Below are 13792 nucleotides of genomic sequence, written 5' to 3'. Positions count from 1 at the left end.
AAATATTTTTGAATATTTTTTAATATTAAAAAAAGTATTTAAATGATTATTAAAATTAGAAAGTTTAATTAAAAATATTTAAAAAATGAAAAAAAAAAATATGAATAACCGGTTATAAATCGGTTATTCACTTTGCACACAAATCAAGAGGCCACAATATTTGGTTTGATGGTGTCAAATATTTGGATGACATGACACCCACAATACCTAGGTGCCCTTAAAATATTATTTAGATGGAAACGAAACCAAAACACGGGATGAATCATTTGTCAAGCCGTAATAAATTTACCCGATTAGTTCCAAGTACGAGATTTCACACACAAAACCGAAACACTTGCTTGTTCAAAATTTCAAATTCAAACAGCCGTTGGTTTCATCTGTAACACCAAAAAAGAAACGCTACTACATAAATCCAAGATTCATAATTTCCACTCAACTCTCCAAAACCCCTCAAGTACTTCCTCCAAAACTCCAAACTTTTGAACCATGGCTTGTTGCAAAGAAACCACGATTTCTCGCCAATCTTCGTGCAGCTCTTCCCTGTATCGGAACCCCCTTATCGAGAGGAAACATAGCCGTAGCTCCAGCGAAGGAGAGTGGAACGGGGCCTCAATTTCTGTGAGAATGCGCTGTAATTCAGCTTTTTATAATGACGATAAAGAGAATTCAGCACCAAATATCACACCCGAGAAAATTAATGGGAGAGAAAACAAGGTTATTGAAAATGGGAAAAAAGAGAGTTTCTTGAGAGAATCTTCAAATGGGAAGGAGAATCTGTTGAAGCCATCTTCTTTGCAGCTGTGCATGAAGAGGCAAGTGCCCGATTCGAACATTGGATTGAAGATTTCGGATAATTTTGGTTCAGAGAACAAGGATTCGGTCAATGTTTGGGACCATTCTGATTCCGAAGCTGCTCCAGTTTCTTCGTGGTCGACTTTGCCGAATAGGTTGGTAATACTCAATGAATTTTATTCAAGATTTCAGCTTGACATAATGCTAGTAATGGGAAATAAGTTTTAATTATTAAGAGGCACAACAGAAACATCCATTGGCCATCTGGAATAGGAAAAAATATCAAAATGTTCGGATAATACTGGCTCTGGATTTAATCATTGAAGGTGGCGGGGTTCTTGGTGATTGTGCTTTGCAGGTCCTTGTTGTGTAGGCCCTTGCCGGTGGACGTAGGGAGATGCACATGTATTATAGTGAAAGAAAGGTCGCCGGATGGATTCGATGGAGGCACATTGTACACACTTTATACAAACGTAAGACCATTTCGAGTTTATGGAATTGGTTTTCGACTTGATGTTTGGCACTTGACCAAGTATCATATGAAAATTTTGGGTTTGATGCACAAGACTTATAATTGTTGCTTATGTCACATGATAGGAGGGTCAGGGGCGACAAAATCGCAAACTTGGGGTGGCTCATCACAGAAGATCCAAAGGAAGATCAGAGTTCACAATATCTATAAATCCAAAGGCCAAAAATATTGGCTTAGATGACAACTTAATTGGCATCGTGACTGCCAACATAATGGGATCAAAATACCATATATGGGATCAGGTAAGCATAAAGTTTCCTAAATTTAGCTATAGGCATATTTCACTTCACATATGGGTTCATATGAGTACTCTTTTCAATATGTTCTTTTATATCTGAGCTTGAAGCTTAAAGATGCATTTTATGTCCTTTTTTAAATTATTTTTTTTAACTAGAAACCGTTCAGGATCCCTATCCCAACGACACATACAATGGTCTGATCGAGTCACTTGAATTAGTGTGAAGAGTTATTTGACTCATTATATTAATCTGGGAAGAGCTTGGATTGTATATAACAATAGGAAGCTCATCCAACGGCTGAAAACAATCCTAAATAAGCCAATGGATTAAATGGAAGAAAGTTGGTTACGGATGGTGGTGGTTCCATCTGATATAACTGAATAGCCAACGTTCTTGAGCTTCTTCACGGAATCAAAATCTCTCCACATACAGGGCATAAAATTCACTCTGATCCTCTTACTTTTCTAGATACAATTCTTGAGCTTAGAGTTGCTGGATTAAGCGAGATCGAGTTCTGAATCAAAGCTTGATATACACATATAGTTTTGTATTTACAACTTGGTAGAAGTGTGGCTCTGTGAAATCTTGAGAGTGTGTTGTAATCATTCCGACTTTGTTCATTTTAGTGGATTACATTGGGGTGTTCCCAGAACCTTGGATGTAGGATTGTTCATAATCCGAACCAAGTAAATGCGTGTCTCTTCTTATTGCTCGTTGATGCTTTGCTGATTCTTTATCTTGAGAGTTTGTCTATTCGATTTTTCTCAACAGATTGGTATCAGAGCCAGGTTAGTTTATTGATAGTTGAATCTTGACTGAGCTGGAGGAATTCACTTGATCGTGATCCCGTCCGAAATCTTGAGTTGATCTTTTTTAGGATAGTCTACTGGCCAGGGGCAAACCTACAATATGTCAACTGCAAGATTTGAGGTGGAGAAATTCGATGGCAGGAATGACTTCAATTTGTGGAGGGAAAAGATGATCGCACACCTGGGAAACTTAGGGCTGGATGAGGCTCTAAATGGTGAATCAAAAATGCCCGACACAATGCAGAACAAAACCGAGATTCTAAAGAAAGCAAGAAACACGATTGTACTGAGTTTAAGCGATCAAATTCTCAGAAAAGTGGTGAAAGAAAGGTCTGCCTGTGAGATGTGGAACAAATTGGAACAACTCTATATGACAAAGGCCCTTCCTAATAGAATTTACTTGAAGCAACGTTTCTATGGATTCAAGATGGATGAGAATAAGTCCATAGATGAAAATATTGATGACTTCACAAAGTTACTCTCTGATCTAGAGAACATAGAAGTAACAATCGATGAAGAAGATAAGGCCATATTCTTGCTGAACTCTTTGCCAAAACAGTATGATCAATTGAGAGACACTTTGAAGTATGGGAGAGACTCTCTCACCCTTGAAGAAGTCACAGGTGCTGCTTATTCGAAGGAGTTGGATCTTAAGGCTGCTGGAAAGCAATATAGACAAGCTGGCGAAGGCTTGAATGTAAGAGGCAGATCAGTGGAAAAGAAAGTCTACGGGAACAAGCAAAGATCTCAAACCAGATCATGGTCTAGACCTAAAAGGACTTGCTGGACCTGTAAGAAAGAAGGTCATTTTAGAAGAAATTGTCCTCAAAGGAAGGCAAATCAGAGGACTGAAATAAGTTCAGGAACAGAAGTTGCAAATGTACACCAAGGATATGAGGATGCCGAAGTTCTAACCATAACTACTGATGATCCAAAAGATCAATGGATCATGGACTCGGGGTGTACATACCACATGTCTCCTAGAAGAGATTGGTTATTTGACTTCGAGGAACAAGACTCAGGACAAGTTCTAATGGGGAACAATCAGTCTTGCAAAGTACATGGTGTTGGCTCAGTGAAACTCAAAATGTGGGATGGATCAGTGAAAGTGATCACTGTAGTTCGATTCATCCCTGACCTAAAAAGGAACCTAATCTCTTTAGGTACACTGGACCAAAAAGGTTTTAGCTATAAAGCTCAAGACGGTGTACTAAAAGTTGCAAAAGGGTCTCTGGTAATAATGAAAGGAAATTTGAAGTTAGGACTGTATGTTTTGCAAGGTAGTACCGTCACTTCAGAAACAAATATCATAGCACCTGTCAAGGATAAAACAGCTTTGTGGCACAAAAGACTCGGGCATATGAGTCTAAAGGGACTACAAGAACTAAGCAAACAAGGTCTCCTGGACCCGCAGCAAATCAACAATCTGGAATTCTGTGAAAATTGTGTGTTGGGAAAGGCTCATAGACTGAAGTTCAACACAGCCACTCACAATACAAAATCAACCCTTGATTACATCCACTCTGATTTATGGGGGGTTGTCTAAGGTACCTCTGTCACTTTCTGAATCTCAATATTTCATTTCCTTAATTGATGATTACTCCAGGAAAGTGTGGATCTATTTCCTAAAAACAAAGGCCGATGCATTCAATAAATTCCTTGAATGGAAAATCATGATTGAAAACCAAACAGGAAATAAAATAAAGAGGCTAAGAACAGATAATGGGTTAGAATTTTGCAATCAACAATTTGACAACCTTTGTGCAAAATATGGAATTGTTAGACATAGAACATGCACATACACACCACAACAAAATGGTGTGGCAGAACGCATGAACAGAACCATTATGGACAAAGTTAGATGCATGCTAAGTGAGAGTGGTTTGCCAAATAAATTCTGGGCTGAAGCTGTTTCAACAGCTTGTTATTTGATAAATCGGTCACCATCTTCTGCTATAGATTTTCTAGTTCCCGAAATGAAATGGTCCTCGATAAAGCCTGATTATGAACACATAAGAACCTTCGGCTGTGTGGTATATGTTCATGTTAAACAAGGTAAACTCAATCCTAGAGCAAAGAAAGGTATATTTCTAGGATATCCTAGTGGAATAAAAGGTTACAAAGTATGGCTATTAGATGATCTCAAATGTGTGATAAGCAGAGATGTAACTTTTAATGAAAATGTGTTTTATAAAACTAACATGAACATTCCAGAAATTGCCAGCTCTAAACAAGCTGAGCAGGACTTGCAAAATCAGGTGAATCCTCAAGACTTGGAAGGAAATGTCGAAGATGTAAACACTGAAAACCAAAATCCTTTTGGTGGCAATCACTCGCAAACCGAAAATACCTATGACATGTCACAGAATCAGACTCAAGGAGATTCTCATACTAATGTGCAAGAAGTCCAGAATGATGAGGAAGTTCATATGGATAATGATAATGCCCAACCACTAGATGACTATGTTTTGTCAAGAGATCGCATTAGAAGACAGATAAGAATGCCACCGAGATTTGCTAATGCTGACTTCATAGCATTTGCTTTGAATGTGGCTGAGCTATTAGAGCTTGAGGAACCAACCAGCTATACTGAAGCCAAAATGAGCAAAAGCTGGAAGAAAGCCATGGATGAGGAACTTGAGTCCTTATATAAAAATAACACTTGGACCCTCGTTGATAGACCAAAAGGCAAAAGAATCATTGGTTGCAAGTGGGTATTCAAAAGAAAAACAGGGATACCAGGTGTAGAAGCAGCGAGATTTAAGGCCACGTTAGTGGCAAAAGGATTCTCCCAAGTTGAAGGCATAGATTATCATGAGGTTTTCTCTCCTGTTGTAAAGCACACCTCAATCAGGATTCTACTGTCTATTACTGCTGCTCTTGACTTGGAATTAGAGCAGTTGGATGTCAAGACTGCCTTCTTACATGGCAAATTAGAAGAAGAGATACTGATGACACAACCTGAAGGATTTGTACAACAAGATGCTGCTGGAAAAGTCTGCCTACTGCACAAATCGCTCTATGGTCTCAAGCAATCTCCCCGGCAGTGGTATAGGCGGTTTGATGACTTTATTTTGAGCCAAGGGTTCCAGAGGTCAAACTATGACAGCTGCATTTACTATGCTAGACTTTTAGACAAGTCACAAATATATCTACTAATCTATGTAGATGACATGCTCATTGCATGTAAGGACTTGAAGGAAATACAGAGATTGAAGGGCCTCATTAACTCTGAATTTGACATGAAGGATCTCGGGCCAGCCAAACGCATCTTAGGAATGGATATCATCAGAGACAGATCTGCAAGATCTCTGAGTCTATCACAAGAAGGATACATATGTAAGCTATTGGACATTTTCGGTATGAAAGATGCTAGGAGTGTAAGCACTCCCATTGGTGCACACTTCAAGCTAAAGTCGGTCAAGGAAGAAGATACTGAATCTGAACGTGCTTACATGAAGTCAGTACCATACTCAAATGCTGTAGGAAGCATTATGTACACTATGGTATCAACGAGACCAGATATAGCATATGGATTAGGTCTAATTAGCAAATTCATGAGTAACCCAAGTAGGGAACATTGGCAGGCCGTGAAATGGCTGCTAAAATACTTGAAAGAAACCAAGAAACTCAAATTGATATATTCCAGATCACAACACACAACATGCGGAGTCATAGGATATTGTGACTCAGATTATGCTGCTGATCTTGATAAAAGAAGGTCAATATCTGGGTACGTCTTTACGGTTGGAGGAAATGTTGTAAGCTGGAAGTCTAGTTTACAACATGTGATAGCCTTGTCAACAACCGAAGCTGAATATATTTCTCTCACAGAAGCTGTCAAGGAGGCATTGTGGATCAAGGGCTTTGTTACTGAGTTGGGTTATGAACAGAAATCTGTTACAGTATTTTGTGATTCACAAAGTGCTATTCATCTTTCAAAGAATGCAGTATTCCACGAAAGAACAAAGCACATTGATGTAAGGTTACACTTTGTCAGAGAAATCATCTCAAGGGAACTCGTTAGTGTCAAAAAGATCAACACAAAGATTAATCCAGCAGACATGTTAACAAAAGTTATTCCAGTGAACAAACTCAAGGCTGCCTTGAGCTTGCTCAACTTGATGGACTGAATGCCAGGTCTTATTCATGGGAACATCGTTTTGAAAGCACTGAAATGAGCCAAATAGGTGGAGAATTGTGAAGAGTTATTTGACTCATTATATTAAGCAGGGAAGAGCTTGGATTGTATATAACAATAGGAAGCTCATCCAACGGCTGAAAACAATCCTAAATAAGCCAATGGATTAAATGGAAGAAAGTTGGTTACGGATGGTGGTGGTTCCATCTGATATAACTGAATAGCCAACGTTCTTGAGCTTCTTCACGGAATCAAAATCTCTCAACATACAGGGCATAAAATTCACTCTGATCCTCTTACTTTTCTAGATACAATTCTTGAGCTTAGAGTTGCTGGATTAAGCGAGATCGAGTTCTGAATCAAAGCTTGATATACACATATAGTTTTGTATTTACAACTGGGTAGAAGTGTGGCTCTGTGAAATCTTGAGAGTGTGTTGTAATCATTCCGACTTTGTTCATTTTAGTGGATTACATTGGGGTGTTCCCAGAACCTTGGATGTAGGATTGTTCATAATCCGAACAAAGTAAATGCGTGTCTCTTCTTATTGCTCGGTGATGCTTTGCTGATTCTTTATCTTGAGAGTTTGTCTATTCGATTTTTCTCAACAATTAGAATTAGAAGTCAAACTGATTCCCATGTTGAAGTCACGAGACCACAATGAGCCATATTTTAATTTGACTTTATCACGTATTTAAACTTGTCCTGATTTTAATAATTTAAAATGTAAACTAAGCAGATTATTGAAAAAGAGTCGTGAGTTAGCTTCATCTGCATTAGTAAATTCATTTTATTTTCTTTAACAGTATTTGCTGCATTTTACAGGGGCAAAGTCAGAATATGTTGAATAGAAACCCCAAATTATTGGCTGCTGTGAAGTAAGTTGAATCTTTAGGAACCATTTTTTACAGGTTCCTGATGAAGTTATGAAAGCTCGACTATGGATTTTGCAGATTCGTGCCTACTATATCTTCCTGGACTGGAAGTTACCGAAGCATGAAGGCATGGATTCCTAAGCACTACTCTATGCAGCTGAAGAATGCTAATCAGGTAAACTTGATGAAAGCCTGAAGTTTTGAGAATGGAGGATATATATAAACTCAAAAAATTAGGAGAATAGAAATCAATTTTTTTTTATATGCAATACCTAAGAATATATGTTACGAGGAAAATTGAAGAGAGGCCTCTGAGTCTCCAACTCTACCACTATATACCCTAACAATCCCAAATATGGTCCAGTTATATCTGAAATTTGGTGTTTTTTGTTCTGCAGCATGAAAGATTTGGATAAGGTTGATGCTTACCATCAGTTTTCAGTAATAGTTGTAGATGTTAGGCCCTGTGCTTTTTTAATCAATAGTTTCATCGAACTTTTTGAAAAAATGTGATCCTATAATCATATCGAGTAGCTTTTCATGTATTAGGTACAACATATTAATGGATTACCCACAGAATGGGAGATGAACAAAGATAAAGTTCATCAGCTGTTCTCAAAAGTTCCTCATTACAATAAGGTAGGTGTGTATAGTGGATTTAATCTGATCATTTCCTTCTCTTACAGAACGTAAGATAACTCCATTATTTTGCTTAGACCTCGAAGCAATACGAGCTGGATTTCAGAGACAGAGGAGGAAGGGCAGGTCTTAAAATTCAAAGTTCGATGAAGAACTTCCAGTTAACTTTGGAGGTAATCATTCATTATACATCTTTCGTTTTAAGCTACCGATCAAAATCTTATTGTGATTGACATTAGAGGAACGGAAAGCAAATGATCCTTCAACTTGGAAGAGTGGCAAAGTCCAAATATGAAATGGATTATAGGTAGGTGACATCAAATATAAATGTCAAGTATCCCTGGTGTTATTTTCCGTGATACATTACTGAGAATCAGAAATAATCTATTTTGCAGATATCCATTAACTGGATACCAAGCCTTCTGCATATGTTTGGCTTCCATAGATTCAAAACTCTGCTGCACAGTATGATCGAGCATTTCTTGATGAATCAAAATTCTACCGCAAGGATCAAATCCATCACTATTTTCCCATTAATTTTCCGCACTAAATATTTTATGCGCTTATGTGCTAGATTTTCATCCATAATAGAGTTCAGTTCCATGAAAGCAACTTTTAACACATAAAATATCACAATAAATTGGTAGAAAAAATTTCAACACACAAAAAAAATAGCTGCAGTTACCTCAAGAACTATGATTGCAAGATGGAAAAACTAATCATGCATTGACATAGACTGCCCAAAATAGAACTTTAATGAAATCTCTCATTTCTATTATAGTATTAAAAACCTAGCCTCTTTTGCATGCTCCAAGTAACCAAGTGTCAATCTTCCTTAGAATATTGTTGGCTTCAAAAAAAGAATCAATTAATCTCAGTCACTAAGCAATGAAATAATATCACTTTTAATTTATTGCTAATCATCAAGCTCGTACATTGGCAACGCAAAGGAATCATAGTCCCCGAAAATAATGCTTTGCTCCTCAGAGAACCTGCTCGAATCTTGAAAATCGAACGAGGTTTGTATGTCATCAGGAAAGCAACTTCGAGGAGGGATATCGCGTTCAGAGAGGCTCAAAGGACTGTCACAGGTTGCTGTTTGCTCCAACATTTCCTTGAACTTGGAGGATTGTTGCAATATTCCTAGGGCCGACATGGCAGTGATGGATGAGCCACCGAGATATGGTGGCGTTTCGGTGGTGGTCTCAGCCGAACTCGAGCTTTGCTCGTGGTAGTTGAGGTAGGTTAATCCTGACTCTTGATTAGGGTCGTGGATCTTGTTAATGTCAACTTTGTCATTAGGGATTGCTCGTGCATCGCTTGCCAGAGGTTGCGACAAATTGATATAACGACTTAAGTTGAAATTAGTAACAGCATTGATCCCACGATATTCTATGGCTGCCATGTCGTATGCAGCCGCAGCTTCTTCTTGGGTAGCTGCACAAAATCAAGATATAAGAACCAAAATGAAATTCGACCACTTACAACTCAACTACATCAATATCTTAAATTTAGGACGAAGTAACGAGTCTGAGACTCATACCTCAACTCAAAGAACCTAAATGGAATTTATTCAAGGGCGATTTGGGAAATTCGGTTGTTTTAAATACTTAACTATATATAATAAATTCAAGATTTCAAATTGCATGAAAAATTTGGTGGGCGAGTGTTGAAATTTTAATTGCATTTACAATGTACAATAGCAGATCTTGCTAGCTGTCGAGGGTTGGTGATCTACGCAATATAATTTAGCCAACCATATTCTTTTGCTTTCAGCTTACTAACTATTTGCCATTATACTTGATGCTCGTTTATACATGTGAACATGTTGGTTTAATATTTGACTACTTACGCCCACAAAACTATAATAATTATTAGAAATTTCATATATTTTAGGGAAATTGCATTTTTGCTCATGTGTGTACCTTTTTATTTATAGTTTTGGTTTTATGTACTATCAAATTTCATTTTCTAAATCGAGTATGTTCGAGGAACTATACTTAAGCAGTGTATTTTTATATTAGGAGTATCTCTGTGGACCTTTCCAAGCTCAATCACCCAATATTTAATATAATAATAATGAAATAATACATTCAATAGTGAGTGAAAATAGCTCGAGAATGAAAAATGATGAATAATAATTAAATAAATAAATATCTTAATATATAAGCAAATATATATTATGACGTACCATATGTCCCAAGGTAAAGATATTTGTTGCCGAAGACTCTTCCTATTCGAGCTTCCCATCTTCCATTGTGATGATGTCTAAGCAAAAAAAAAAAAAAAGGCAAACAAATTATTGCCCGAAAATCTTGAAATCATGGAATAGAACCTAGCATTTCACTCACATTCATCATGCCTATCAATTTCCCATATCTAGAGCCAATTTCATTGGCATTAGTCTGGATGGAGAAGATAAAAATGTGCGTATAATTTGAATATTTTTTCCCGAGGACGCATGAAATTCGCCTCTAATCTATATCATAATAATACATGTATATATCATTCAAATTTTTAAATATTTATTCATAGAGTTCACAACATAATGGCACAATTTTTAACCTTTTGTTATGTGATGAACTAAAGGGTCCGTTTTGGCAATAAGTGATGTGAATTCAAATTTTGGTATAGGACCCTATTGTATTTATGAAACGCATCAAATTATTTTAGTTGGGAGATTGTGAACTTTTTCAAAGCCATTAATTATTTCCCTGATTTATGTGAGTCATTGTCATAATGTTTTGTCACGAAATCGGACATTTAGAAAAGATAAAAGAAGAGAAGTAGAAAATATTTGTGGAGGCTAAAATATTTATTATTTTTAAAGATAAAAAAAACATTATTAATTTTTTAATTAAATGAAATGAATTTCAGTAGACTACGTACCTCGCCACTCCTCTATACTTGGATACGCCTCTAGAAAACCCACTGCTTTTCCTGCCATCGAAGTTAATGAAAAATTGTCAAAACAACGTTAACAACCTAGATTCGTTGATAACCTAAAATGTAACAAGAATCTTGACCAAAATGAAGTATTTAAATTTTAATATGAAGTCTATAAAATAAAATTAAGGGGGTAAAATTTTAAATTTTAATGATTATTACATAAAATTTAATCAATTTTCATTAAAATTGGTGTTTTTTTCCCTAATTAATCATTCTTTGCAACGAATAGTACTATTGACTTGGTTCTGTTTATTTTGTACCTTCTCAATGAAGCAATGTACTCTTCCTTCGATTGGCCTTCCATGTCCTTCAACTCTTGTTGATAAGTGGAAAGCTACGTACATAAAAATAATTCAAGCTTTTTAAATAAGTCGTTAAATTGAAATGAATCGTCATTTTTTTCATGAAGTCGATGATCATCGATAATCAAAATTGTCTGGAGTTCGAATTACTGGAAAATTTAGGATGGTGTCTTGTCCCCAATACTTCGATGCAGCCAAGTCATATGCATGTGCAGCTGCTTCTTCGTCATCGTAGGCCCCTAAAAACACAAATTTAAAATCATAACATTTCAGTGAAAAGGGCCGATTCGTGATCAAATCAACAAGATTTTTAATTTCATCACTAAAAAAGTGTTTTTAATTGCCGATTTGTTTAAATTTGTGAAAGGGATTTTTTTCATTCTTGGCTTTTTGTTTGAACATTTAAATTACATGATAATTGTGGTCAATATACTTACCAAGATATACTGCATTTTTGTAGGATCACATCAACCACCATTGACAGCAATGCAAACCAACAAAAAGCAAAAAAAAAGTAAATCCGCATCAGTGATGGCGTATTTTAATTAAATAAATTCTGCTAAACTTCCTAATCATGAATAAAAATATTTATTAAAAAAAAGAAGAAATGAAATCTTGACATACCTTGCCTCCCTTTCTTGTTCTGGGATTCGTTCCAGCAATTCTTATCCCACAGATGAGCTTCATATCGACCCGTCCACCGGTGTCTGAAATATTATTTCACCACATCATTCATTCATCACTAATTTAATCATTTTGCCAATAAAAAAAAAAGTAATTAAGAATTCATGACAATCAGTAATAAATCGAAAAATTCAACATGCAGAAAAACATAAATCACATAGAGAATTATATTACCTTGTCACCCCTCGATAAACAGAGCTACGTTGCTGAGGAGACTCTCTCGGAACACTTTTACGTGTTCGTTTGACCTTTGGGGAAGCCTTAGTCTTCTTTTCTGTCGAATTGACAGCACTGTTTTTAAGGTTTTGCTTTGAGGTTTTCGCCATGAAAATTTCAGTGCAGCACTGCAGCGAGAAGACCCTAAAAAATCCACACGTTTTTAAAATGTAAGAAAAATGAAGAAGCGAAGAAGATTATACGGGGTTTGATGAGATTTGTTAACCAGAAAAGAAGACTAAGTCCTCCAATGAAAATGGAAACAATGTTATAGCGTTAGTGAGGTGGGGTAGGGTTGGTGGCCGGCGGAGTAAAGGGTGGTTTTGTAGGTATTTAGTGGCCGTCTGAAAACGGCTGAGTTTTCTTGTATGTTGTCTTCATTTGATGTGGGCTATTGGGTCGTGATTATCCAATAAACTTTTTCATTTCAAAATTTATTTCGCAGCTGCAATTTCTGGTCATCTTATTTTAGTCAATGCATTTGCCTACATACACACATGCATCTGATGATTTTACATTTTCCTTTGTTATAACGGTCGGTTTTATTTTTTTTTACTATATATATATATATATATATATATATATATATATATATATATATCATCACTTGGGATCGAACACACATTTCTCGTCTATTATAAGATGTTTATGTCACTGCACCACGAATAATGTGACAATTATACATTTTATCACACACTTATATGAATTAATATATATGCATGTATATTTATGTTTTCGCGCGCGTGCACGTTTCTTAATTGATGAGTACTTTTCATATGCACATATAGATATATCTGAAACGTTAGATTAACTTACCATTAGATTAACATAATACAAATATTGAGTCAATTCAAATCGTTTATTCATGGTTAACTGGTTTCATGTAATTAGGTTTGTATATTAATCCATATTTGTGTACAAGCTTTAACATGCAAGGATATATAGCTTCCCTTCCTTAATTAAAATGAAATAATCTTGTACATATGATTTTACGAAAATAAACTATGTCAGTAGTTGAATTAAACTAACTGCTGATGAAGTTTACAATACAATAGAATCAATTAAAGTCCATAATGTGTGATTTTTTGTTTAAATGGAACTCACGCATTTCCCGAAGTATTGAGAGATTTAATTAAGGACACTACATTCTGGTACACTGCTGGGAGTGTTGATTTATAATTAAAAAGATATTGAGTTGGATGTTATTCGATCAGCATGATAAATTCAAGCCCGGTGTCAAACACCATTTTTGGAACATTACGCGTCCCTCGTCCACCAAGGGATGAGACTGATTATATGACAAAGAAAAATAAAGACGATAAATGATGAAAGTATCTAAATATCCTTACATGCTCATTTCTTCTTCCATATTTACAAATATTTCTTTCCCTTTTTATCCATCATTCGCCACGTAAAATAAAGATAATATGATACAATGATCTGTGTTATAAGAGTCAGTTTTGTCCGCTTATGTTGTAACTTATCTGTGCTATTTTATGTGTTATCTTCCTCGACGAACAAATCCAGATGAAAAACAGACTAGTTTGACCGGATCGCATGATACATACATTAATAACAGATACGACCTGGTTTAGTGGAATGATACAAAAATAA

General features: G+C 36.0%; 2 protein-coding genes across 3 annotated transcripts; one reads left to right on the top strand and one right to left on the bottom strand.

Annotated features, from left to right (window-relative positions):
• Positions 1-296: 296 nt before the first annotated feature.
• On the top strand, positions 297-8542 carry LOC140834982 (tubby-like protein 8). The gene is made up of 9 exons (XM_073200238.1): positions 297-947; positions 1151-1265; positions 1390-1566; positions 7339-7391; positions 7467-7563; positions 7938-8027; positions 8105-8200; positions 8267-8334; positions 8423-8542. Exons 1-9 carry the CDS (start codon positions 487-489, stop codon positions 8496-8498), a joined length of 1233 nt encoding a protein of 410 aa, XP_073056339.1. The 5' UTR covers positions 297-486; the 3' UTR covers positions 8499-8542.
• Positions 8543-8791: 249 nt separating this feature from the next.
• LOC140834980 (AP2-like ethylene-responsive transcription factor At1g16060) lies at positions 8792-12544 on the bottom strand. 2 transcript variants are annotated; one of them, XM_073200229.1, is made up of 8 exons: positions 12137-12544; positions 11903-11985; positions 11716-11724; positions 11429-11517; positions 11237-11310; positions 10917-10967; positions 10219-10295; positions 8792-9464 (listed from the first exon to the last, which is right to left on the bottom strand). In XM_073200229.1, the coding sequence occupies exons 1-8, from the start codon at positions 12286-12288 to the stop codon at positions 8944-8946; spliced, it is 1056 nt and encodes a 351-aa protein (XP_073056330.1). In that variant the 5' UTR covers positions 12289-12544; the 3' UTR covers positions 8792-8943. The 2 variants fall into 2 exon arrangements, with proteins under 2 accessions (XP_073056330.1, XP_073056331.1); XM_073200230.1 differs by lacking the exon at positions 11716-11724.
• Between the last annotated feature and the right edge of the window lie 1248 nt (positions 12545-13792).

This window comes from Primulina eburnea, chromosome 6, assembly GCF_022965805.1.
Source record: "Primulina eburnea isolate SZY01 chromosome 6, ASM2296580v1, whole genome shotgun sequence".
In the NCBI taxonomy this organism is placed as follows: Eukaryota; Viridiplantae; Streptophyta; class Magnoliopsida; order Lamiales; family Gesneriaceae; genus Primulina; species Primulina eburnea.
This window is presented reverse-complemented; position numbering and strand designations above follow the sequence as displayed.